Source organism: Neolamprologus brichardi, chromosome 13 (genome assembly GCF_056152115.1).
Source record: "Neolamprologus brichardi isolate AB-2024 chromosome 13, ASM5615211v1, whole genome shotgun sequence".
Taxonomy (NCBI): domain Eukaryota; kingdom Metazoa; phylum Chordata; class Actinopteri; order Cichliformes; family Cichlidae; genus Neolamprologus; species Neolamprologus brichardi.
In genome coordinates, this window is record NC_142116.1 from 23,901,130 (window position 1) to 23,927,815 (window position 26,686).

Below are 26,686 nucleotides of genomic sequence, written 5' to 3' on the forward strand. Positions count from 1 at the left end.
GCAATCAGCACAGGCCGGAATGACACACCCCGCATCACTAACGCTCACTCGTAGAAGCCAAGAGAGTGGATCAGCTACAGACGTCCACAATGCTTGACTGACAAAGGACAATCCAATACAAATAGAAACCATACAGCATATATCACTTATGACAGCTAACTGAAAAAAAAAAGCATCTGTGTGTGGTGTTATTAATGTAAGTTTGCAGGGGCAAAGTCACACGAACAAATTATCAAATTAATTTGGATGTTTGTTTGCTTTTAATTTAACAAAAGATGAAATGAAATGAGATGTTAAATCTGCACTTACACTACACCACAAATCACTTTTTCATGCACGGAGCAATTAAAACTAATTTCCACTGCCTTAAGCATTACCTCAAGCTTTATTTCTTGCTGCGTAATGACCCAATTCCCCCTGCGCACCACGCTCACATAGGACAGCCAGTCACCGGGTTCAACCCCACAGGTGTCCAGACTGCAAGCCAAAAAACATCAAAAGGCACCTTTTAAGACCATGTTTATGATCTACTCGGTTTGCCCAATCTGTTTACCAGAGATGCCTCTCTAAATGTTAACTCAAGTATCGTCGAAGAATGTCCAGCTGATACTTTGCAGAGCTCTTAAAGATGACTGCTTTGTTGTTGTTTTCTGCCAAAACTCTATATTCTGCACAACCATCGTCAGCTGGGTGCTGAGGCCATAAGTGCTGGTTATGTTACTGATTACAATCTTTACGGACAGGCAAATATATCCCATTAGGAGCTGTGTGAACTTATTTTGAGCTCTACGACCAGGTTCAAACAGATTATTTGCAAAACTACCCGATACTTGTTTACTGCATAATTATGTGGCATCATCACATAACGCAGGTGACTGGCATCACTTATGACTGAACAAACAAGTAATACTGGCTATAATAACAAAACCTAAAAAGTGAAAATTCATTCATTGGATGTTTAATGTGTGTAATTTAAATCGACGCAGTGACTAATACTAACACAGGAAATGTTTGGCAAAATGCTCTTCTTTGTGAGGGAATGAAAACATATATTAGCAACCTACAGTATATATTTATAATATAATGTAGTTGATTGCAGTTTATTAAGATGTGGAACCAGCTTCCAGTTTAAAATCAGGAGACAGAAAACCCTTTACACTTTTAATATTGGGCTTAAAACTTTCCTTTTTGCTTATAATTATAGCTGGCTTAGGTGACCCTGAACCCTCTCTTAGTTATAGTGCAGTAGGCTTAGGCTGTTGGGGGCTTCCCATGATGCACTGAGTGTTTCTTCTCCACTCACCTCTTTTCTCTCTATGTGTGTGTTTTTACACAACTTTGCATTATCATTCGTTATTGAACAAACTTTTGTCTTTGGTGAGCACAAAGACTCACAAGAACACACATTTAAAACTCAGATTGTTAATTAAAAGTCTTGCAATTGTTGCTAAAGTTACTCTGTGTTTAGACTTTGTTATATGCGTGCACTACAGTTTTCCGTGTTGGCTGAGACTCCCGTAGCAATTAATCAAGTCCAGCCAGCGCTCATCTTGAGGATAGCTGTTAAAATGTTTAACACAGCATTCCTGTAACCTTGTGTTTAATAGAGTTTGGGGGAAATCATAGATCAAGAAGGACAAGAAATAGTCGAGAACACGGGGTAACGGTAAGCTTGCCTTGGAGATTAGAGAAGGAATAGAAAAATGGAAGTTATCAAACAGCTGATGGCATTATACTGGAAAGTTTTAACTGTCTGCAGCACAAAACCTTGTAGAAACTGTTGTTTTAGATGACATGTAGTTTAATACCGACAAATTCAGCTCCCAGCACCTGTAATGTAAGAGGAAAATGTATTACAACCTACAGAGGTTAGGTCCCTCTCTCCCTGGTTAGCATTGTATTTATTTATCAGTGTACTAATGAGTGTGGCTGGAGTGAAAACCTGCAGATTTGTGGCCTTTCTTGACACATGGTTCCACATTCTTGTTTGAGACATTAATGAATAGCCACTTTTTGAAAAAACAAATGCACATTCAATTGTTTATAGGATCTAATTTGTATCTAAGCCGCACTCTCCATCCTGCATCGTTACCTCCAGTCTATCTGCAGTCTGCCTGCACAGCTCTGAGGGGACTACCCTCCCCCCAGGATTTGTCCACTCCTTGTGCTGTGTTCCTGGAAGACCGCAAAGAACTAATCAATGAGTCATGTGTCCTGATTACAACCAGCTCCCTATGGAGCATCTTCAAAGGGGCCCCGAAGAGATGTAGGGTAGGAGAACTATTGCCCTCCATGGGGTAATTACAAGTTGAGGGTCTATGGTCTCTAGTTCTTTTCTGTGCACACTCTGGCTTAAAGACAGACCAGACCAGTTAACAATTCACTCAGTCTTGTTAGCGCAGCGGGAGGCTATTCCAACCACTGATGACCAACTGATGGTGTATACCATCCAAAACTATACAAATCCACCCTCAACAGCATATTTTAAGAAAATACATGCTATAGCACAATGCTTATTAATTGAGAGAAGCAAGTGATAAAGTCAGTTAAAGATACTATAAACAGGGAGAGTGACATTAAGATTTGCTGCAGCTGAGTACACGCCTCTCTGTCCCAGGAAAACAAGCCAAGTGTTTAAGTGTTTATGAGTCAAAACTGCCATAAAACTAGGAAAACACATTTAAGTACTGTCTGGCTGCCTCAAGGCTTTCCGTCTTTTTTCTCCACCCCCTCCACTATTGCTTGTCCGGTGATATTCACACACATCATTTACTTTAGACTGATATCCAAGTCCCGTGGCTGTTTGCTTTGTCCTGTTACAGTAAAACACTGTGTTGAAGAATCCAAGAAATAGCATCCGAGGCAGTTTGCCAAACATGCAATGATTCTATGTTCTGCCAAGATAGCAACCAGAAAAACAAAGAGCTGCAATCGCTATTATCAGTGACTGATGAGCAGCTGCATAACTGAACCCAATCTTGTGCATCTGTTGCCTATTTATTTAGCTATTACAGCTGCAGTAGTTAATTAGTACTTGAAGTGATGACTACATAGAAAGTTAATAAGGAGTAGAAGTGTGGAGACAGTGTGGCTGATGTTGTCTTTGGGTTAAGACTCCAGTAAACCCTGTCTGCACGGCAGCAAACAGAGAGAGGCGATCAGGGACAAAACAGTCATTAGCATTAGCTTCCTGTAATGAGGGAAAATAAGAATACGTGTGTGTGTGTGTGTGTGTGTGTGTGTGTGAGTTCGTGTAACCTGTGTTATGGCTGTCAGTCAGGAAATTCCCACACTGGTTCTCTGCGTGAAAATCCCTTACAGGTGTTCAAGTGCTCTAAAAACACAAAGAGAGATAAACAGTACTTTGTTTGCATATATTCTTGGAGTTGTTGCTAATAAGACACTAGTTTTCTGCACTGTTCTCATGCATACACATATAAATATTAGGTCACTGCCCTTGTATAAGTTTTGTTTTTGGGGTGGTTTTTTTTTTTTTCTTTTGGCTCTGTCAGACTGCCGTCTATATTTTGTTAAACAGGTAACTTCAGCATTTAAGTTAAACGACATAAATGTCTGCATCCACATCATACAATTAGGAAAGTATGGAGTAACTCCATACAGCACTGCATTTTTACAAAATGCAGAACAAATCGTTATCCATTACTGCCCTCATGTGGACAAACTATGTAGCCGTGACAGTAGACTACAGTGCCCTTTGACCTTCCTAGGTAACCTCCGCAGCTTTGGTGGCACACCATATGCTATTGGACGGGCATCCAAGTATTCGGTTTGTTCTATTAATTACATTCATACAATATAGCTGAACCAGCTGATGAATGACCTCTGTTTAGTTTCAAAGGTACATGAAGGTTACCAGCATGACCTCCTCAGTCATGATGGTTACATGATTGCTGCAGAAGCACTAAAATATTATTAACCGATATGTTTTTTTTTGTTTGTTTGTTTTTATTAGCAACTTCTATGAATTAATGGAACTTACAGTTGAAGCATATCAGTAGAAATCCGATGAAGGGGTACACCGTCTTTAGTGGGTGGGTCTGGACCCCCGAGCCCCATCAATAAGGCCGAACTAAACTTCTGACAAGGAAAAAAAGTAAATTCTGAAATTAAAAAATATAACATTGCATAAAAAATAAATAATAATAATAATATAAAATAATAACATGTACTGGATGGAATTTTTTGATTAAGATAATATTTTGGCAAAAGTCTACATACAATATATTCTACACTACATTTTCAACTGCATTAAATTTATACTGTACTTAAATATGGGCTAAAAGATACAAGCTTTATAGATATCATATAATCATTTGTGAGCAAGCTTAACAAAGCCTGCTCATCAAAGCAAGAAACTGTCCAATACAAAGGGATATTTATATAGTAACAACAATACAAGAGGGTTGATTTATTTCTCGTTTAAGAAAGAAATGTTTTTATCGCCTACAATTATTATATGGTAATACAAAAACTACAAGGTCTGCATCAGTTTGAAAAAAAAGTTAAGATTCTGATTGCTCTTGCGGGACGTGAACGCAGCATCACACCCAAATTTTTTCCAACATCCGGGTCCTTTGGAACCAACCAGTGTGTGTGGAAACTGGGTAAGGAGGGCAGTGAGGAGCGGTGGAAAGGCGGACTGATGACAGCTGTCACTGCGGACAAAAACACTAACAATCTCTGAAGAGAACCCGAATGGCTCACCCCTGAAACTCCAGGAGACAAGGGATAACACCTCGACAGTATCGCGGGTTATTTAAAGGTGTCGCGAAGGTGAGGTATTGTTTTTGGGGGGCTGGGAAATATGACTGGAGGATCAGTGCCAGTTTGCCCTGTCTGTCTCTGGAGAGTTGAGGTTAGCCCCACTAGCTATCCAAGCTAACTACCCAGCTAAACAAGTGAACTAGCTTTAGGTAGGTCTTCGGGACTTGGGGGGTGGGGGTCATTGCCGGGGGATGGACACGTCTAAATAGTTCTCGTTTTCTAGAGCGTTAGCTCGACTGAAAACTCAATGAGAACCTAATAAGGGAACTTTTCAAATATGAATTCGGGAACGACGAAATGCTAGTTAGCACTCTCGGTTAGCTCAGCAAAGAGCTAGCTAACAGTAGTTAACGCTGGTAGCTAACGCTAAGGAGCAACACATTGCCTCACTTCATTGCATTACTTTTGTTCTAACACAGCTGAGGCCGTTATTTTGCTTATATGACAGGGGGTAATTCCAGCTTTGTTAGTGGGTGGTAACTTAACCCAGCTGATTAATGATGGGTGGCTAATCACCCTATTCTTTGTCAAGGATCAGTATTCGTTAAGTTGCCTGCGGCGTCTGTGACTAGTGCATTTGACTCTTGGACCTACGCGGTTTAGCTCATCAAACGTCTGCATGGAGTGCTCATGTCTCACTTGGATCCTCTGACTCAGCCGGATCCTAAACTAGGCGTTTTCCCCCCCGTGTCTGTACCAGCCATCCACAGTGGGCTTTTGTCTAGTGATAATGTTAACTCTAATATTACTCTTGTCTATCAACGCATGTGGAATAGCCATTACATCAACTTAAAATGCAAGCGTAATCAGTGGACAGGTATTGCTTGTAGATTTTTTTTTTTTTTAACTAATTGTGTTATTCATTCTGTACACTTTGTCATGCTGCGTTTTGGATTGGTATCTCTGGCTGATTTAAGCTACCAGAGCTCCTTCTATATGCATGTCACATTAAAGCTGGTTCATGTCAGTCACAAGTGTTTATCCAAAGCCCTTGTGGGTGCCATACAAGGGTCTGTTTTTGCAGGAGTGAAAATAAGAGATATGAAGTGTCTGAGTTGGGAGTGCAGAAAGCATACACAGTGAAACACAGCCAAAAGGCATATGTCTAATTATTCTATCATTTGACTTTGTTTACTGACTTGTTGAAATAATTTTTTATCTGCTTTTGTTCCTCCAGGAATTAACACACGTTTCCATCTCCTGGGCTTACGCAGTATGAGTTCCAGTACTAACATGGGGACACAAGGCACTGGTAGAAAGCGTGCTCCTCTAAAAGATCGGTTCTCAGCAGAGGATGAAGCGCTGAGTAGCATTGCTCGTGAGGTAAGGTCATTCATCACCTACATTAATTTTGAAGCTTACTGCAATGAACCTGGGATGCTTTCTTCATAAAAGGTTCCCCTTATGCAATCTGAATCAATGCAAATCTGATTTTTATTCAGCTCAAATGTTCTTGTTTATCCTCGTTGAGATAATAGGGGCTTCAAGTATAGACAGAGGACTGATTTGTCAATTTAAGGGTGGCTAACTCAGGCAACAGAACCATCACTTTTTAAAAGTACCAAGTAGTTTCTTAAGAGCATTGTCAGTACTCATATGCTTGCCTAAGCAGCATTATGGTTTGTGAGAGCCCTTTTAAACTGAACATGGCGATTAAATCTTTTGCCTAAGCCTTATAATGTAAATGCATGTGTCTACTTACTTTTTGTAACCCTTCTTCTATTGTTGCAATTACTTAAACCAACAAAAAAACTCAGGTCATCGCAATGATCTTTCATCAATGTGAAACATTTCAAGAAGACAAAGTATTTTTTTTACTTACATTTATGTGAATTCAAACAAAAAGAATTAAAAATGGTAATTTTTTTTTTTGCCTGAGAGATTGTGGAAAGCATTACCAATTTATTTGAAATTGAGCTAACAATTTTAGAGCCCAGGTTTGGAGTAACCTGGTTGACCTTACTGATGTTCCAGTGTTGTTTTTTGAAAAACTGGTTGAAAGTTGAGACCCAAGGCTACTCAGCAGAACTTGTATGCGATCTATCAGGTTTCAGACTAGGTTAGCTATCAGTTTAGTTTAACAGCACATTGAATTAGAGAGGTGTACGAAGACTGCAGGGCGACTGATGTTAATTTGAAGTGTGGTGGTCAAAGTTGCATTATCAAAAACCTTCATATCTATATTTAGATATGGATGTTTGTGTTTTGCTAGTTAAGTTGTGAAGCAAGTGAAGACGGCTTGTTTGGAGTCCACAGAGGTTGACTTCACTTGTAGTGTTTTTGTTCACGAAGGAAAAACACAGGCAAAGAAAAAAGCTGCCTGGCTTGTAACGACATGCCCTGGGATTATTCCATTTTGTTCCACTACAAGCCTTTCATTCTTTCACTTTTCTCCACAATATTGTGGATAACAGCAGAAAAAGCAAATATTGTTTTTGGTTCTTGTTGTATTGTTTTAAATGGTTTTTAAAGGGATCTTTAAATTCATATTTGCATGTAATAGTGATTCTGCAGGTTTTTTTCCTGTAAAATTTAATCTAAATCAGATAATTTCTTGCCTTTAAAAGCTTAAACCTAACGATAAATATCAGCCTTTAGTTGATGTTTATATTGACCTTTGAGAGCAAAGTCTTTGATGATCGAAAGCGGTGCAGTTCCTCATTCTTGAACTCTAAGCACAAGGCTCCATTTGCTCTCTTTATAGTTACGCAGGCTCATCATAGAAACATGAGTCATCCAACCCTCCCAGTCAGGTCCTAAGTCTCATTCTCTTTGTGCTGCTAACCAGAGATTTGACTGTTTAGGGAGTTCAAGGGGTCAGTGTCTAACTTGTTTCACGTCACCACCTGCCCAGATTCTTAAACCTCTGCAGCTCCTACCTTGTGGTCAGGAGAGCCAAAAGTCAACCAGTTTAAAGTCTTGGCACAGTCCCCGACTGAGAGTGACTGTGAATTTGAGCCTGCACCATCACCAGACTAGTTCTGAGGCCCCTTACATTACTGGGCACTCAATCTTTGGAATACTGGCAGCTTACAAATCAAGCAGGGGACAAGTATTAGAATTAGATTATCACCTCATAGGTGTTGTCCCTCAGATAGCGATCTAAGGAGTCAACTATTTGAACAAAGCCATGCGCGTCTTTTTTGATGTAGAGAGAGGAGTGTCTGTGCACAAGCTATAGTTCATAGTCCATTTGATTTCATTTGTGATATCACCAAGTCGCTGTTGCAATGGATAGTGTACAACTTTCCTTATATGGTTAGGAGTGTTAAGAGTTCAAAGAACAAAGCACCTATTACAGTCTGTGTTCATAAGCGTTTGGATGGCTGCTGGGATACAATCACTACCACTCCTATCCCCATTAAAACCAGTTTTTAACAATTATTATTTGGATTTCTAAAAGTAAGACATAGAGGAGTTAGCATTTTCAAGGACTGGTTGAGTATAATTCAAAGAGAGCAGAGACCTGGTGGTTTGCTATTTACAGGACTAGTATAGAGCACATACTAATCAGCTATTAATTATTTCCACTGGAGTTAAAACAAGCTCAAACAGACCTCTCTTGTAAATGTGGCATTGAGTCTCCTATGGAGCGCACAAACACAACATAACAATCTTGTTTAGCAGATTGTTGTATAAATAAAGGTCAATTTAAAAAAGCTCGATGCACCAGCTTGACTGTTTCATTTCAGATTGCGATAATGTACAGTATGTTATTTATATATTAATATTATTACATAAATTTCAGCATTTACTGCTGAATTTATTCTTCAGAATTGTAGGTGATTAAAAAGTTATTGGTCAGTTTCTCACAGCCCGACATTTTCCAGTTATTACAGACTGAAAGTTTTTTGGTTTTTTTTATTTTGCAGAGAATTGGGGTTTAATTACAGTAACCTTGACTACAGATTCCTCATTCCACATACTTACTTTTAATTTTACAATAACTTTGACATTAACTTCTTGTACAGTGTGTGTTTTGCTTCAGGTTTTACAGTGGCATTTTATAGATCATGTACCGATTAATCTGCTCCTTTTTTAAAAAAAATAAGTTTCACATTTTCAGTGAGCTCAGATTCTTGAAGTGTTTTCTCAACACCATTCCCAACACTTAATTCACTTCACTTTGACATAAACCAGAGGAAAAGGAGCCATCTGTTAGAGGTGGGAAGCACCATACAACTCACGTTACGATATTATCACAATACTTAACGCACGATATGACATTTTGCATTTTGCAATTTTTAAAAATATTTTGCGATATTCAAATTCTGTACATAAAGGTAAACTTTATCAATATTCATTTTATCTAATATCAAAGTCTCACACTCAGTCTTTCTCTCATTTCAGTCAGTTTTATTGTTGACAAACTGAACGGTTTGTATTACAGTCTAGTCCAACTTAACTGAATGCAACCATCTGGTACAATCATAGCTATTCTGAACTATGAAATTTCTGAAAACTATGCAGCCCCTTCAGCAACTGAAGAATTTGAAAGTAAATTAAAACCAAATATAATTTTACATTAAATAAAAAAGTTTTAAACTTAATTAAAATAAAACATGTCTTAAATTAAAATAAGTAAACTGTCATGTTTATTGCTGCCAAAAAAAAAAGTTAAACACATTTGGACAGTGAAGGAATGTCAGGATTCTTGCTCAGAAAAAGGATCAACATGCTCTGAAGTCAGAGTTCCAGTCCACAAAAAAACTGTTTGTAACAAAATATCGATTTCTGCTGTCCCTGTATCGATACATTATTAGCAAACAAAATATCACGATACTACACAGTATCGATTTTTTCCCCCATCCCTACCATCTGTTACATTTCTTATTACCTGAATTTTGGTGAATATCCCCATATGGTGGATTAATCTTATTGCCTCAAGTGTAGGAGGAGTGGTTAATGGCAAACTTCTACTGCTCAGGTTACCTTCTCAGGCCCATGATGTGGCAGTCAGAGAGCAAGGCTGGATGGGCCAGTCTATAGATAGGACAGACAGAGAAGCTCAGCTGTGCTGCTGTGCAGAGCAGGTCATACTGTCAGACAGATCAACAGGTGCAGAGCACACAGCCAGCGATCTCATTTGCTTTCTCATTTGGTCTCTCTTACACACTTGCAACTTTACTTCCTTTTTCACCTTGTACAGATCACAGTGCAGGATATTAAGTTTGCAGGATAAAAGTCTGTTCTGGCAAAAACATGGCTACCACATATGTCCCCAACTGAACATCCAAACCACAACTTCTTTTACATGAGCGACTTGCTCAAAATATTGGAGCTGCTATTATATGTTCATGAAGTTGGTAAACTATTATTAATCAAAATTAACTCTTGATACTGTGGTGTTAGACTGTCTACTTGCTGTCTACTCATTGCTCCCTCTACATCGCTATGAGTCTTTGTACAGGCTGCAGGAATGACAGAAACCAGGCAATAACAGGGCTTAATTTGGAGTTGAGGTTAATATTTAGCCAATGATGTTGTCATTTTAAACAGTGAAAGTGAAAGTCAGCACCGACTAGCAGGTACTTATTTTTGCTAATTAGTATGGTTGTGCCAATTGTGAAGGTCTGGCCTGATAACAATGTTGAAAATAAAAAAAACTGGCTGCTCTTGCTGTTGCTAATTTAGTTTATTTATTGGTTTTTTGTGTGTGTTTAGGGGTGTGTGTTTTGGTTTGTTTGGGTTTTTTCTCTCTCTCTCTTTCCCCTTTTCCATTTGTGTGGGGGTAACAAAGAACTCTGTATTTATCACTCTCTCTTTGAACACTGGTGTGAAACGGAAGATAGAAACATCAGCCTCTTCCATTGGTAAATGTCATCTTATTTGCAGATGTCAGTCAGTGGTGCATCTTTCCTAATGAGCAAAGAGAAAGCAGGACTAATGGGTTTGTTTTTGTTGGAACTTAACTAATTTTGCCAGCCTGAGTGTGAGTTGAGTCACTTCTGTGACCAAATCATTTTTCACAGTGGCACTCTGGTTTTCAGTCACAGAGCAGTGAACTGCTTGCAGTGTTGATCCCTAATGTCTTTTAAGAAGAGAACACTGGCAGGCTTTAGTTGGAAATGCAGCAAGGACAAGATCAGAGTTTGGTTGATGTATTTTAGGTGATACTAATCTATTAAAACATGTCTGGATATGAACATCTCTAGCTTGTATTTGTTGTTAGGATTAAATGATAATTCATCTGCTAAACAAGATTGTTAAATTGTGTTTGTGCGCTTCAGGCTATTATTGAAACGGGAATAGCGTATGTCCACAGGCCTTCAATTCTGGCAGTGGAGATAAGAAATTGCTGGAATGCTGACAGTGTTTGTCTGCAGTGAGATACTGTACACACTACCCCCAGTATTTATGGACTGCCTTTTTAGCTAGAGATAAAGAGCTTAGTTTCACGAACAAGTTTGCCATTCTCTGTTTGTGGCATGTTTAGTTTCAGAGCATGTTTGGTATGCCGTTAGTATTCAGTACCCAATGAAAGGCTAGGCTACATAGTCACCTGTGTCTAATCGGAGCTGTGAAGGGGTTGCTCACATTAGCCTCCATGCTCTGTAAAATTATCTCCTGTTTATAATCTGACTCACTACAACAAATTGTGCAATAAAAGAGGAGGTATTCAGGTTAGCTTTTATTTATAGCTGTTTTGTGCTTCAGGGTCACTTGGATATTGTGAAATTGTTTTCAGGCTGACTCATGTTGTTTTTTTGTTTGTTTGTTTGTTTTTTCTATTTGCTCTGCTTCTCAGTTTATTTGTGCGCTATCAGCATCTCCCCTTGTGAGGGCTTTAAATTAGCCCTCCTGAAGCTAATGGTTAGCACATGTTGGTGGGGATGAGGCATCCCAAGCACTCAACGGGAGCTGTGGCACAGAGGAAGCTGGTCCACAATGTAATATGGACTCTGCAAAGTTTCCATACCGTAAAAAGACAGACGTTTTAGCACCTGTAGCAATATTTGAGTTTAGAAACAACAACAACAAAATTAGCGAATATTAATGTTATTTTTGTCGAGGCAAAACAAAAAAGTTCAATAGAGTAATCTTTGATATTGCTTAAGAATAAGGTATTTACAGAGCAGATTGTTTTACAGTTACATTGAGTGGTCTCTACTGTGTGATTAAAGCAGTGTTTGTGAAATAAAAACAAATCTATCTTTATTATAATTGTCTTTTTTAAATAAGCACTCATTTGTCTATATAATCCTGGTAGATCCATAAACTAGGTCGTTTTTGGTGATTTGTTATTGTTGATGTGTTGTTAAAACTAAGCAGGGCTTCATCTTATGTGACAGCACAACCTTCAAGCGAGTGTGAAGAAATGAAATCAACCCACGTCTGCCAGAGTGCCTTCTCTTTTACAGGAAACGGTTCAATATCCAAACATACTCATGTAAATTCTACAGTGTGATTATTTTTATTGCAGCGCTCTGCTGTCTCTTTTATACCTTTTATATGTTTCCATTTGAGATTGACAGGTGTGTTCATGTTGTGTGTCACAGGCGGAGGCGAGGCTGGCAGCAAAGAGGGCGGCTCGGGCAGAGGCAAGAGACATCCGAATGAGGGAACTTGAACGGCAACAGAAAGAGGTAAGTGGACCTGATAGGCAAAGATACTCTGACTGTAATTCAGTCCATCAGGTACTCTGATTTACTGCTGTGTCCGTTAGCACAAATGTTTTGTAATTTTACTATGGGATTTGGTCTTGTTTTCCTTCTGCTAATCACATTTTAATGTTTTGTCGCTACCTCCTGTTTGCAAAGTGCTCATCTGCATCCACAGCAGACGATCTACAAGCTGTTGGCTTTATAGCATAAAAGAGAGTCTACAGTGACAGTTCACATACAGAAATATACCCATGGAAAGAAAAAATAAAAGTGCTGCATGTCCACAAATCAACAAAAAAATCTTCTATTCCTGGTTTAAATGTCACCCAGTTTTTCCGTTTCAGCAATTTTGAATGAAATATGATTGTATGTTTTTCCTGGCATTTCCTCCCTCTGCCCAGCTTTCTTACCGCTCATCCAGCAGTAGCAGCAGAAAATGGGGTCAGATCCACCAGTGGATGGTAGGCCAGTGAGGCAGTGTTGTTGCTTCCATTTCCACTAACACAGCCTGTTGTGTGGGACTGAGTCCCAGTCAACCCTGACAATTTAGCTACACTTGACTTGCTGACTACTATGTACCTCACTGTGGAAATATGCCTCAACAGTGTATTTGCTTTGGAGACACCATAATCTGTGACTGTGTATTTGGAGAGCAGGCTTTGGCCTTTGACTTTATTTAGAGTGGGTGAGTCTGTATGTAAGGAGGCGGTTTGGACCGTTAGCTGTACTCCTCCAGCTACTTAAAAAAATGATAGTGTCTTAAATGTTTATGAACTACTTCTGCATGAAATTAATCTGTGTTGGTGTGTTGATGCAGAAAAGAGGTTTTCACTGTGTGCTGTTTAATGAGACAAAGGTTTGTAATATATTAGCATGTCTAGTTTATCATTAATCCTGCTGTTTTGCTTGAAAAGGCTAACATTTGCAAATGTTTATGACACCCATTTGGTGATAAACACGCAGAGGTTATTTTGAATGGCTCGGGCTTTGCACAGCAACCAAGTGTTCCAGTGATCTCTCTGCTTTCACTGCAACTTTCCTTCCTGAATCTAGGCTGACGCAGAAAAAGCCAGAGCCTCTAGTAGTAGTAGATCCAGCAGCCGTCATCAGCGGGTCTGTATCTCCCCTACATACTTCCTCTTTGTCTCCCTCTATTTCCTTTTCTTATTTCCCCTTTAGGCATACAGTTAATCTCTCATCACTCATGTGTGTCTCTCTCTATCTGCTTTTCTACTGTGACTCCATATTTCCACATTAACAGGGGCTGGATGATGATGTCACGTCAGTCCGCAGCTACAGGGTGCGTACATAATACACCCCTGCCAGGTTTATTAAAACTGCACACTCATAGGGACACACTGATGTGTGAAAGCCGTTGCTCTTGTGTGGAAACCAGTTGTTATATATATTAAGATTTGGCTGAACTGCGTTTTATTTTGACAGTATTGACTGTTGCTTTAGTTTTCTTTGACAAATTTCCTGCTTATCTTTTTTTTAATGTTTTTTATTCTAAGTCATCGTCATCAGGAATACGTGACTTGGGGTCTAAGAGTCGATCCAGTTCCCATAGAAAAGATGCCTTGGTTTGTTCTCTGTGCATATGTGTGAGAGTAGTTTGAAGGCTAAATAGTAGATTCACCTAACCTTATTTTTGCAAGCAGATCTAACTCCTAGATGGCAACTGTTTTAGAGTAGTTACCTTTTTTGTAGACGTTTCTCATCTACTAATCTTGAAATGCCTTTTCAGTGCAGTTTGCACCATGATATTTTCTGAATGCCTGGCTTTATGATTCTGATTTATTCACAAGAAAACTTGGTGTGACATTTTTCAGCTTTTAAATTCTTTTTTTCTTTGTGCTGGAAATGCATGCACATTGACACTGGTTCTTAGATATCATTAGGGCTGCCACGATTAGTCAACTAGTCACGATTACGTCGACTATCAAAATCGTCGACAACTGATTTAATAGTCGACACGTCGTTTGAAGCTTTGTAAGATCACAAAAGACGCAGGAATACGTAGTAGGATTTAAGAGTGTAATAACAGACTGAAACAAAAGATGGCAGCACTGCATGTACAAGGATGCCAGCTGCCGTTAAACCCCGAAGAAGAAGAAGAAGTAGCTCTGTCCCAGAATTCATAGCACAGCCCAGCTCAGTTTCCAACAATGGCGGCAGCTAGTTAGTTTTAATATTACTCTTATTATTCTTTCTGGGTCACAAAATAAACGTTTAACATATTTTCAGGCGAGAATGTAACTGTGTAAACCTCAAATATCTGCTCAGTTTATCAAGACACCACATATTTTGAAAAGCGCTCCGATGTCTGTTACCCACTAGCTCGATAGCTAGCCGGGGGCAAAGCTCACTAGAGCCGTGAGAACCCTGGACTCTGGGCAAATCGTTTTCAAACCCACTGCCGTCTTTTGCTACTCAGGTTAAACATGATATATAAGTCACTTAGATAACTTAAAAATGTTATTGTTTTGCTTTTGTTTTTAGTATTTTATTTATTCCTGAGTTTGGCTGAGATTAAAGTTATAGTTTTTACACAGCTGAATAAACGTCAAGCAGACAACTGATTATCAGAAGTGTGAAATGCTCGAGAATATACTCCAGTGTCCTGTTATATTTTAGATAGCAAGGAGTTTATTAAACTTCACTGAAAAAATCTGCAAATTTAATAAACTATCATCTTGCCTTTATTTTTAGTTAGCACATACCTTAAACACTTAAAGCTGTAAGCTAATGATAGTTATATAAGAGCAGATGCATGCTGGTGCAATAAACTGTATGTTTTACGTCCAATGGATGCATGATCTGATTAGTCGACTAATCCCAAAAATAATCGGTGACTATTCAACTATCAAAATAATCGTTTGTGGCAGCCCTAGATATCATAATGGTATATTTCTACCCACTAGCATATGCTCATAGTACTGTATTGTTTGCCCTGCTTGTGGTCTTGGCTGTGAAATAAAGTGATACAGTGCTTTCCTGAGGTGTTGTAGGTAATAGAAGGGCAATATAATGTCATGTTACAGGTTATACGTAATTTTAGCAGTTTTCCTAGATTTTTGACAGGCACCCTGATGGCCTCATAATATATCACACAAGTGAAGTTTTGCAGATAGATATCTATATCTATCTATCTAGAGAAAGAGAGAGAAGATTTTGTCATAAATACAAATGATACAATGCTTTTAAAAGGTGTTATAGGCACATAAATGCCCATTGTTAGGCGGTTGCCAGGTGATATAATGACAACATCATATCTGAAATGATATAATATGATATGATATGATACAAGAACCTTGTGGGGCCTGAGTGGCAGTGTGCGTGTCAAGTTTGGTTGCTCGGTTTCTGGTCGTACAGCATGAGTTGGCAGACAAAGAAACAAAGTCACAGATTCTAAACTGTGTAAGAATAGCAGGGTGTACAGTACAGCATTACCAAAAGCTTTTTCAAAACACAGTTATGTGTCTAGTACACCAAACATATGCATGCATTTGTAGAAGTTGACTTAACAGCATCCCAGATGGGTTTTTATGTTTGGTTGTTTCTGTTGTTTAATCTTTATCCGATCATAATTCTGTGGTCTCTCCTCCTCAGTCTGATGGCATCTCTACTAGCTCTGCGCTCAAGAGTTCACGCTCCACTGTATGAAACTTAGGTGTTCGCCATTCTTTATAACTTTCTTTTTCTTGAAGTTCCTGTTTCCCATTACAGCTGCATTTTCTTTCTCTTTGCATTGTTTTTCTGTGTTGAACAGAGTTCTGTGTACAATGATCTGCATAGCCATAAGAAGGCTTCATCCCGGTCCTCAAAGAAAGACCTTCTGGTCAGTGTTGTTGTCTTGGCTGTGATCTCAAGCATGGAGATGGTGTAGAGTCATTGTGGTGGCTTGTAGTGGTATTTTCTTGGCAGCTGACTTTACCCTTTACTCGTTATCACTGTGTGAAGTGGCGCATAGATCAAGAAGTGTTAATAAAACACACACCAGAGGATGAAATTTCTGTTGGTGGTTATATCTTTCCAGACTGGGCTGTACCACGATCAGAGGAACTACACCAGCCTAACAAAGACCAAACCACCACCTCTTCTCTCCACCTCTACCTATCGGGTTGGTGCTTTGCTGTGCAACTTTTAGTTGACAGACACTCACTGAAAATGGAGCCAGCTGAAGCTGACTATCCTTGTCTGCATGGTGTCGTTTAGTGGAAATTTTATGTGTTACATATTTGTAATAAGGGGCATTGTTTGTGTGTCATAATAATCAGGGTAGAGAGAAACATACCAGTTGGCGCATAGTGTTGCTCAGAACTTTATACCCACACTTCTTAAAATCATTTGAATTCATGTAAATTACTATGACCAGGGTGTTATTTAAATGGACATGTCATGTCTTATCACACTTTGAGCTCAAAGTCCTAAATGTGTTAGGTTCAGCAAAACATTTGTCCTGTTTCCACTCGCTGCTTCTCTTTATTCTCTCACCGCCTCACTTTTCCACAATGGTCTGTCTCTGTCCTCTAAGGTGACCTTTCCCTGCTCCTTTCCTCTCCAACAGGCCACCACTTCCTCACCCTCCACCACTGGCACAGGGCTGTCTCGCAGCTACAGCACGGTCAGTTTTTGTTCTCTAAGTGGCCAGCATCTCTGCACGCTTCTAGTTGCCTTCAGAGGCAGACCTCCCCCTCTGTCACAGCCACATACATGAGATTGGATGCCCAGTGTGGCTGGGTCTGCTTATATTTAGCTCCTGGACTCTCTGCGCACTTATCTGTGGGCAGAGATTTGTGCTTCGGTTAGATAAGACAGAAGTCTGTGTGAAGCCAAGGCTTCTGATGTGGAGCACTGAAACCAAGCTGAAGTTGGAAAACCAAGTATTTGTTTATTGCATGGCTAAAAGAGAGTCTGTTTAGGCTGTTTAGCTAGTGCGTCATAGATTCATGTGTGCTCTCGTGTTTTGCTGAGTCCTACGTTGTCTCCCACGTGTACCCTCAGGCCTCTATTTGCGACGACGCTGGCCTTTACGGCTCAGGCTACAGTTCAAGAGCTGTAAGTCTTCTGTTTGTCGAACCACGTTATTTTTGCATTGTCATCCCACAGCAGTTTACTGTTATGCCATTAGTGTGATGTCTGGCTCCATGCTGATCCTGTCCTCCTCCTCATCCCACCCACAGCCCTCTGATTACAGCTGGTACTCCTCTGGAGCCAGCTCCACTCGTAGCAGCCCTGTGGTGAGCACCTTAAAACCACCGCCAGTCTGCATGAGAGCACCCAAAAACCTACTGCTAACAGCCTCCTCCTCACCTCCTCTCACCGTTTCAGGAAAGCATTTTTGACAGACTTTGCGTGACAAGTGTGTGAACAGTTCTGTGCAGGCTGAGAAGTTGTAGCAAGGTTTAACTTGGGTCCAGCTGATGCATCTGAGATAATTATCCTAAATGCATAAAATTGAATTAGGTTTCTTACTGCTGCTTTAAAGTAAATCAATTCTATTCAAGACCAAGACTTGGAATTCTGTCAGTTGCTGTTTGAACAAGATGTGTTAGAGAAAGTTTTTGGCATGGAGATGTATGAAATTACATTGATTCCTCATTTTGTGACGTTTGTCTGTTTGTATGTGTGCGTATTTGTGTCAGTCTTCCTCAGATGATGACACTGTCAGCAGTGTGTCCCAGGAACGCGGTAGCAGAGGCAGGAGGGACAGTGTGGTGAGCTGTAGTAATGGGGTAGTTGATGTGGCAGTAAACTTAAGCGCCTTTTCTTTTTTAATTGTATTGTACTGGGCATCAATAATGTAATACTCATGTGTACTTATCCTGTCTCATGTTTTACTCAGTGGCCCTCTCTTATTCTGTCTCTGCCTCTTTCTCTGTTCTCTTCATCCTGCGCCTGTTGTAAGTAGTCTTCTGACCTCTTGGACATTAGTGAGTCGGCCGCTGATTATTTCAGCCGCTCCAACCGAAGAGGCAGTATTGTGTCTGACCTTGATGATTTCAGTATTCCAGATTTGGATGCTGTAAGTGACTGAACAAAGTTCCAGACAGTGTGCTTGGGAATGGAGTCTAACACAAATTACTTACAAATAAAAATGACAGAAGTAGCTTACGCACGATTAAAAATTATATTTGGTATTTAAAACTCATTCCAATTTTTTTGTTTTGTTTGTTTTTGTGTGGAAATTAATCTGTTATTGATAGTAGGGTGCTGTGGGCCACTGCAGTGGTTGTGATTGCAGCATGGACTGCTGGGTATCTAATGTATTGGTGTCTTGATCCTTTTTCAGCTGTCAGCTCTGTAGTTTTTGTGAACATGCAGCACTTTTACCTAACTCATATTAACTTGTAAACTGCTTTTACAGATGAGGAAACTGCTTCAAGCTTGACCATACAGGTTGTATGTTCCTAATTTATTGCATGAATATGAACTAAACTGATGGGTTTTTTCTTGCTTGCTTTGCAGCTGGATGAAAAATGTGACAAGCAGTATTCAGATTATAGTCGAGTAAGTGCCATTACTTTTTTTTTTCCTTAAGCAAAGCATTAAATGATCTCCAATGATGGTGTTTTGGGGATACTGTGCAAAATAATTTTTAAGCTAGTTAACACTGACCTATGAATCATTCAGGTATTTAAAAAGAAAAAAAAAAAAAAACCACATAATAACCAGTATTATTTCTACACATAACAGGCGTCTTGCCAGCAGCCTGAAGTAAAAACAAATCATTTGTTCCCTTTTTCTTAGTTGAAACTGTGAAAAATGCCCTAATTTAACAGTTTGACAGGCAGAAAATGGAACAAGTGAAGAAGACAGACCTTAGAGGTCGTTAAGAAATAGGGCATAGACCTGACACAGGACCTGAAAGACGCATCTGACGTACTGTTCACTAAAGAAATGGTCTCAGCAGAATTGTGGCTGTCAAGAAGCTGTTGTTTAATAAGGGGAACAGGGAGAAAAGACTGAGGTGTGCCAGGTTACAAGAACCGAACCGAAAATCAGTGGCAACAGGTTTTATGGAGTAATGAATCCAAATTTGATTGGTTCAAAACATCATCAAAATAAGTACGGGTACAACAGTGAGTGTCTACAGCTATCCATAATTGTTTGGTTTGAATTTCAGTTTTGCTACATTTCGATAAATTGCTACACCTATTTACATATTTTGTTACACCTATAGAGATTTGAGGGATCGCACAAGACTTTTGTACATCCTGTTTGAGTCATGCAGAGGTCGCTATAACAGATGTCCTCAAAGGACAGTTTTGGACAGTTTTGGGGATAAGAGGTCGGAATATTGTTGCTTTTCAGACACGTAGCGCACACCAGAAGATGATCTCCATCGGATCATTTCTCACTGTTAGAGAGGCTTTTGTTTGGTTTAGGCAAGGGTGCATCCTGGGTAGAGCATACAGGTGCCAGGATGCGTGTCACCCTCACTGTGTTATTATCATGTTATCTCACATCAACGCGAGGCAGGGTTAGCGAGTGTTTCATTTCAGATCGCACATACAGCTTCACCAGGTAGCGCTAAGAAAGGTGGTGTGTGTGCGTGTGCGCGTGCGTGTGTGTAAACAACTGCAATTATACAAAGGAATGTAGAGAGCAGAATAACACCAGACACATTTCTGTTTCTGGTTGCAACTATTGCACTCCTCATCACAAAGTTAATTAAAAAAAATTAAATGTAATGTCTGAGTCGTCAATAAATCAAATTCCACTGGGAATTAATTTTCTGTATTACATGCAAGCACAAAAAAATGGGAATAAAAGTAACCCAGTGTATACAAACAGCCGTTTGGGAGTCTGAGCTGGTTTCTCTTTCAGGTGGATTTGAATAGAAAAGGATTACTCAAGAGCCATGTAGTATCAGATGATTGCTTTGCATCGTGCTGTGCTGCGTTTGTTTTTCTCACTGGGGTTTGGGGTACTTTATGTCCTCAGCCATCCTCCCGCTGTGCCACCCCGGGCCTCTCGGCAGCCACCCTGGCATCACTGGGTGGTACCTCATCACGTCGAGGTAGCACAGACACCAGCAGCGCCTACGACCCCGACACCAGTCTGAGTGAACTTAGGGTAAGAAGTTCAAATACACACAGTGTCTATAATAATTAGTAAATAACTGATTAGAAGTTAGCACATGAAATTCCAATTTGATTTTGGATGTTTGATTATTGTGTTTTTAAGCCTTTTACGTAAACACATATTCCTTCTGGAGCGTTGCCTCTGCTGCCCTCCTGCTGTTCTTTGTGTCTGCTTTAACCAGTTTTCTGTGTGTGTGCATGGGAGGACTGGATGGGACATGTGCCCATGACACTGTCTGTCTCTAAGTGGGCATCTGTATGTCAGCTGGACTGTTTGACATGGCAGCACGGGTGCTTTGTTGTCTCTCCCTTTTCTACTCCCCAACCTCTCTGATGCCCCAGTTTACCCCAACCATTCCCTCCATCTGCTCTACAGGATATCTATGAACTAAAGGACCAGATTCAGGATGTAGAAGGGCGGTACATGCAAGGGCTTAAAGAGCTGAAGGTAGAGGGGCTTGAGCTCACAGCATGTCTTCTCTTGTCCTCTGGGAGCAGCATGACTTCACTAACTCTCACTGCCTCCCCACTCACACCCCTTGAAGTCTGTCCTGTAGCTCCTAACACCACAGCTGTTTCTTTGCCTGCTACCAGTCAGAATTGCGCAATGACTCTTTATTCCTGCATGGTCTTCTCCCTCTTCCTGTTTTGATCTTAAATGAAGACACTCCCTCCGTTAGTGCTGGTTTTTAAAGTCTTAAGAAGAAGAGTAAAAGCTCCACCTGCTGACAGATCAGTCGTTCTTTCAAATTATTTCTTCCACCCAGGCTTTCTTTGGCACAGGGTTGAATGGCCCTCTGGCTCACTGACTTTCACAGCAACTTCCTGTCCTCTAAGGAAGGAAACTGTATGTTTTTATTGATAAGAGTAGTTTACTAACAATCTTATGTTCTTGATAGTTGGATACAACTGGTGCACTTTTAACTGATTTTCTAATTTCTGGTGCACTCATAGTTTTTTTTCCTGCCTTATTTCACTGCTGAAAGTGGTTGAAGGCATTTTTATTATTGTGTGATCATTTTCACCATTTGTGCATTACATAGTCCCAAATTACATATTCAGTATTTTTAATAGCAGTTTTGTATTTTAAATATCTTTTTATTAATCTGAAACTTAAACATGTGTAGCATGTTTGGCCATTTCATGTTTGATGTTACAAAAGCTGTTCTTATACCAGAGAACGCACCTGTTGCATGTAGGTGAAGTGTGCAAGAATTTATTTATTTTTTTACGTATTAACATGTTGCAAACCTTTATCAGGAGTCACTCACAGAGGTAGAGGAGAAGTACAAGAAAGCCATGGTATCGAATGCACAGCTGGACAACGACAAAGCCAACCTCATCTATCAAGTGGACACACTCAAGGATGTCATAGAGGAGATGGAGGAGCAAATGTCAGAGATGAAGAGGGAGCTGGAAGAAAAGTCAAAGGTGATAAATCTCCCGTGTGGTAACCGGTAACGTCACAAACTCTTTACAGAAGAGTTGTGGCTAAAATGTTCTGTCTGTGCTTTCAGGATCTAGAAAGACAAAAACACACATGTACAGTTCTCCAGCATAAACAAGAAGAACTGAAAGAGGGAATCCGCCAGAGAGATGAGCTTATAGAGGTATTGTTGAACCTTAAACTTTAAACTCAGCCTAGTGTTGATGTGTCTGTACTGGCTGCAGAAGATGTTTGGAAACTACTGCGCTAGCTTGATAAGGACTGATTGGCACTGGCCTGCCTCTAGATCCTCGACCATAGATCCTGTCTATTGCTCTGACAGTTCTTCCCATCCCATATATCCTATCAATCATTCATTTCTATACCTATTCCAGCTATATCTGCTCTAATTAGTGTCTTTTCACACTGTTTCACCAGTGTCTGTCTTTTTGTCTGTATACATGTGCATTTTCACTTCTTTGTTCCATTCAGTTTTTCTTGTTTTGTTCCTGTCCTGTGTTGTGTCCTCTTGTTGCTGCTCAACACCACTCCAGGAGAGCCAGAAAATGCAGACTAAGTTAGATGCCCTCACCAGAGAGGTGTTTGACCTGCAGGAAACGATAAACTGGAAGGACAAAAAGATTGCGGTAGGAGGTCCCATGCCTTTGCTCTGACAGAACATGAGAGGCAATCGATTGCTGTGGGGTTTGTCCCCCTCTCCGGTCCAGCTCTTTTGCCTCTCATGCTGTCTCTGCATGATGGAGACCCTTAGGCATTAGCACATAACAGAACCCATTCACATACGGTTTGGATTTTTGCACGTCAAAATAACAGATTTCAGTTTGATTGTGTGGCCTCAGCTAACAATAACAGTGTACTGGCACGGCGTTAAAGCCTGCTGTGGTCAACATTTCTGGAAGGATGGTCATGTGAACTCTAAGAGACATTAAGTCCATAAATTGCAGCATGAGATGCATGTTCCATCTGTGAATCGGTCAATTTGTTAATGTAGTCAGCATCGTGTTAATATATAGTTTTTTTGTGAGAATCAGAAGCAGTGCCCCTTCAACCCCCTGTGCTCTACCTTTCCTTTTAATCGTTCCCTTTAACCCCTCAAAGCTTGTCACCTTGTCCTTCTCTGCTCGTGTGCTGTTTGTTATTACGTCCCTCTTCTTTGTTCGATATGCACAGTGCATGTTTGTGCATGGTACCTGCCTTGTTCCAGCATGTGTGGCATTGCATGTCTATCCAAAGTCTATCCAACTTCTCTGCCTCTTCTCCTCTCTCTTGTCTTCTCTCATCCATGTGGCCAGGCCCTAGAGAGGCAGAAAGAGTACTTTGATTGCATTAGGAATGAAAGAGATGAGCTCAGAGATGAGCTCGCTGACATCAAGGGGAAATCCAAAGCAGGAGAGGTAGGTCAACCGAATGACAAAAAAATAAAGGTTACAGGAAAGAGCTGCTGGCCAAAAGATTTTTGTTGTTGTTGTTTTCGTTCTTCTTGGAACTAAGCCTGCTGTTTTGTTGTTATACTTCCACCGCTTTGTTTTTCTTTCCGCTTTCTTTGCTGTTTCACTTATTTTAATTCGTTTTTTGTTTTTTCCCCTGCTTCCTACTTGTGCATAACTTTTGGTAACTGCTGAATTTGTTCTTGACCCTGACTACGTTTCATTAAATAAAATTCCTAATGTATGCAAACATTATCACTGTAGCACTTGGATCTCAACATGTTAACTTTCCTGTTAACAGCAATGTGAGTTCAGATGATGAGAATGCACACTGCTAGGACGTGTTGTTGTAACAGTTCAATAGATTTAACTAGAGTCATGTTTCTTTACCCACTGCCAGATGGGGTGACGTTATCTGATATCAAATTTTGCAATAATATTAAAGTGTTTTGCAAAACTTGTCAGAACACAAGCAGAACATTGTTTGAAGCCATCATTATTCTCATCAAGCAGTTGTTGTTTCAGTCCTGTTTGTGCTTTCAGGCTTGGATTAGTGCAGCCTGTGCAGTGTCAGGGTGTAAAACATTGGAATGAATGTCTCGATCCACACGTTTAAACATCTACAAATCATTAACTGTTACATCCTGGAACCACAGCACTCACTGTGAGGGATGGTATCCTATAAAAAAAGTATAATAGAACAAGGCTTCAGCTAGCTTTTTTTTTTTCTTAACTACAGAAACATGGGCTGGTCATCATCCCAGATGGTACACCAAACGGAGATGTCAACCACGAGTCTCCGTCCTCAGGGATCACTTTGGTCTCCCAGGAGGCCGCCCAGGTGCTGGAGTCTGCAGGAGAGGGTCCACTGGGTGAGTTGGACCACCTGTTGCCTATATAGTGGGAATGTTTACAGCAAGCTAGGCATTTCATCAATTTTTCCTTGGAAAAGACTAAAGTTCTCAGCTTGATTAAATGTACTCTCCTTGTGTTTTGTAGATGTCAGGCTACGGAAGTTGGCAGAGGAGAAGGACGAACTTTTGGCTCAGATCAGGAAACTGAAGAATCAGCTGGAGGAGGAGAAACAGAAACACTCAAAGGTGGACAGTTCGTACACAGATGGGGAGAGGATTGAAAACGGTACAGACCTGCACCTTATTGAAATGCAGAGTAAGTTGACCTCGCTACCCGACTTACACAACAGCTAAACCGCAACCACCCCTTTTTGTTTTAACGTTGAAACTCTGCTCTCTGTAGGAGATGCCAACAGACAGATTAGTGAATACAAATTCAAGCTTTCAAAAGCAGAACAGGAAATGGGTACAATGGATCAAAATGTAAGTGAAATGTTTTGCAGAAACCTCAGTAAAAAAGTTTGTATTGTGGCTAAAATGGGAAACTAATCTGTTCCGGGTTTTGTTTTTGTTTGTTTTTCTCCCCCAGATTAACAGACTTGAAGGGCAAGTCTCCCGGTACAAGGCAGCGGCAGATAACGCAGAGAAAATCGAGGACGAACTTAAAGCAGAAAAACGTAAACTTCAAAGAGAGGTAACAACACCTAAATCAGATTTAGCCCAGAGCACAAACCTGATGTGGCAGAATGTTGACTGTGTTATCTCCCTCTGCTCCCCCACAGCTGCGCACAGCTTTAGATAAGGTAGAGGAGATGGAGATGACCAACAACCACCTAGTAAAGCGCCTTGAGAAAATGAAGGCCAACAGGAATGCCCTTCTGTCACAGCAATGAGGCAAGGCAGCGTCACCACAGAAGCCCTTAAATTCGCACCTCAGACCTCTGACTGCCATATTGCGACTGGAGCACATTTCCATTTTCAGCTGTAACACTTTGAGATTTGTAGCTAACCAAAAACACTTAAAACCTGTAGCACAGGCAAACGAACTGAACTGTTTTCTTTGTTTTTCTGAATCAGAGACATTGGTTTTGTGTGGGAATGAACTCAGAAATACGACTAATAAAACTACACAAGTTGCTGGGAGATACATCTGAGGACATTTCTCTACTCACTACTTAAAATTTCAGAGCTTTATACTACATCATGTTATCCATGAGATTTATTTCCCTCTGACTGGGTGCTTGACTGTACTTTTTGTTTTTTGTTTTTTTGATGTGCTTTTTTTTTTGTTTTGTTTTGTTTTTGTTCCATAAGTTGCATGAATGAGTATAATGATGCTTTTTAAACAATTCAACCCTGATGGCTGCTCCAGCCCCGCACCTTCCTGACTTCCTCTCACACAGTGAAGTGCCTTTTCACACCAGGAGATTGGGGGTCTGCACCGCTTAATAAAACAATAATTGTTTTAACAGGTACATGTATTTAAAAAGGAAAAAAAATAAAATAAAAAATAAAGGTGCAGTTATTATTTGAATATATATATATATAAAACCAACTGTGTCTGCTGCGGTTTCTTTGAAAATTTTCAAATATTTAAAAGATTTCTTGAAAATAAATGTGTCATTTACAGAAGTGTGGATTCCATTTGATTTTATTTTTTTATGTAGGACAATCGACCTACATTATTTCTACATAGATCTTAAGGCACTTTACATGTTAGGTACAACAGTTCTACTGGGAACTATTGTACTACTGGGATCTTCCCACACAACCATCATAGGGTTTACAGAGGGGGATCCAAATCTCTGGGTGAAAATCCCTTGCTGATGCCAGTGGTCAGAGAATTGTCAGACTGCTTAAAGCTGCTAGGACGATAACGATAACCCAACCACTCGTCACAACCAAGTTGTGCAGAAGAGAATTTTCTTCTGCAACAATATGTTGAACCTTAAAGCAGATGGGTTACAGCAGCAGAAGACCACACTGGATGCCACTCCTTTCACCTAAGAACAGGAAACAGACTAAAAAGAAAAATGCCCCCTAGGCCGATTTCTGCTGCAGGATCATTGTGTGATGCTGTCACATCAGCATGTATTGAAAACTCTGCTGAATGTTTCCAGCACTGTTTTGAATCCGTGCCATGGAGAATTAATATAGTGCTGAAGGCAAAGGGGTGTCTAACCTGGTACTAGCAAGGTGCACCTACTTAAGTTCTGTCTCTTGAACCTAAACTAAAAGCTGGTTTGACAGAGGGGTCTGATGGCTGATGATGTGCCACTTTTGGATACTCTTAGAACAAGAACTAAGCTGTCACTCTGAGACTGAGGCTCTGTTGAGATCATTTCTCATTCATGTGAGAAGAAATTTAACAGGGAGCCAGTGAAGAGAAACTAAGCTGTTCTTATTAACCAAGAGGTCTTCATTTGATTCTAATACTGAAGAGAAGCCCAAAATGTTATCAGGGGCCAAACGAGGACAA

At 40.1% G+C, this 26,686-nt stretch overlaps 1 protein-coding gene and 1 long non-coding RNA gene across 8 annotated transcripts; one reads left to right on the forward strand and one right to left on the reverse strand.

Moving 5' to 3' along the window:
- Nucleotides 1-1,443: 1,443 nt before the first annotated feature.
- LOC102791542 (uncharacterized) lies at nt 1,444-21,913 on the reverse strand. The gene is made up of 4 exons (XR_004843899.2): nt 21,751-21,913; nt 4,001-4,098; nt 3,259-3,334; nt 1,444-1,830 (listed from the first exon to the last, which is right to left on the reverse strand). It is a non-coding gene; the product is annotated as an uncharacterized LOC102791542 (long non-coding RNA).
- On the forward strand, nt 4,608-25,839 carry lrrfip2 (leucine rich repeat (in FLII) interacting protein 2). 7 transcript variants are annotated; one of them, XM_006798975.3, is made up of 27 exons: nt 4,608-4,794; nt 5,963-6,108; nt 12,285-12,371; nt 12,791-12,850; nt 13,443-13,502; nt 13,651-13,689; nt 13,904-13,972; nt 16,002-16,049; nt 16,162-16,230; nt 16,429-16,512; nt 16,960-17,016; nt 17,397-17,450; nt 17,576-17,632; nt 18,038-18,109; nt 18,304-18,417; nt 18,861-18,902; nt 20,340-20,471; nt 20,856-20,927; nt 21,740-21,910; nt 21,997-22,089; nt 22,460-22,552; nt 23,219-23,320; nt 24,093-24,225; nt 24,353-24,523; nt 24,611-24,690; nt 24,797-24,901; nt 24,990-25,839. In XM_006798975.3, exons 2-27 carry the CDS (start codon nt 6,001-6,003, stop codon nt 25,098-25,100), a joined length of 2,283 nt encoding a protein of 760 aa, XP_006799038.2. In that variant the 5' UTR covers nt 4,608-4,794; nt 5,963-6,000; the 3' UTR covers nt 25,101-25,839. The 7 variants fall into 7 exon arrangements, with proteins under 7 accessions (XP_006799038.2, XP_035767130.2, XP_035767129.2 ...); XM_087850343.1 differs by lacking the exon at nt 4,608-4,794 and adding an exon at nt 5,401-5,602; XM_035911237.2 differs by lacking the exon at nt 22,460-22,552.
- The last annotated feature ends 847 nt before the right edge of the window (nt 25,840-26,686 follow it).

Bases quoted from the DNA above. Each gene is read 5' to 3' on its own strand.
- lrrfip2 (XM_087850343.1), top strand. From the start codon at position 5,416: ATGTCTCACTTGGATCCTCTGACTCAGCCGGATCCTAAACTAGGCGTT. The intron at 16,513-16,959 runs GTTGGTGCTTTG...CCTCTCCAACAG, and splicing joins TCTCCACCTCTACCTATCGG to GCCACCACTTCCTCACCCTC. The intron at 24,902-24,989 runs GTAACAACACCT...GCTCCCCCACAG, and splicing joins AACGTAAACTTCAAAGAGAG to CTGCGCACAGCTTTAGATAA.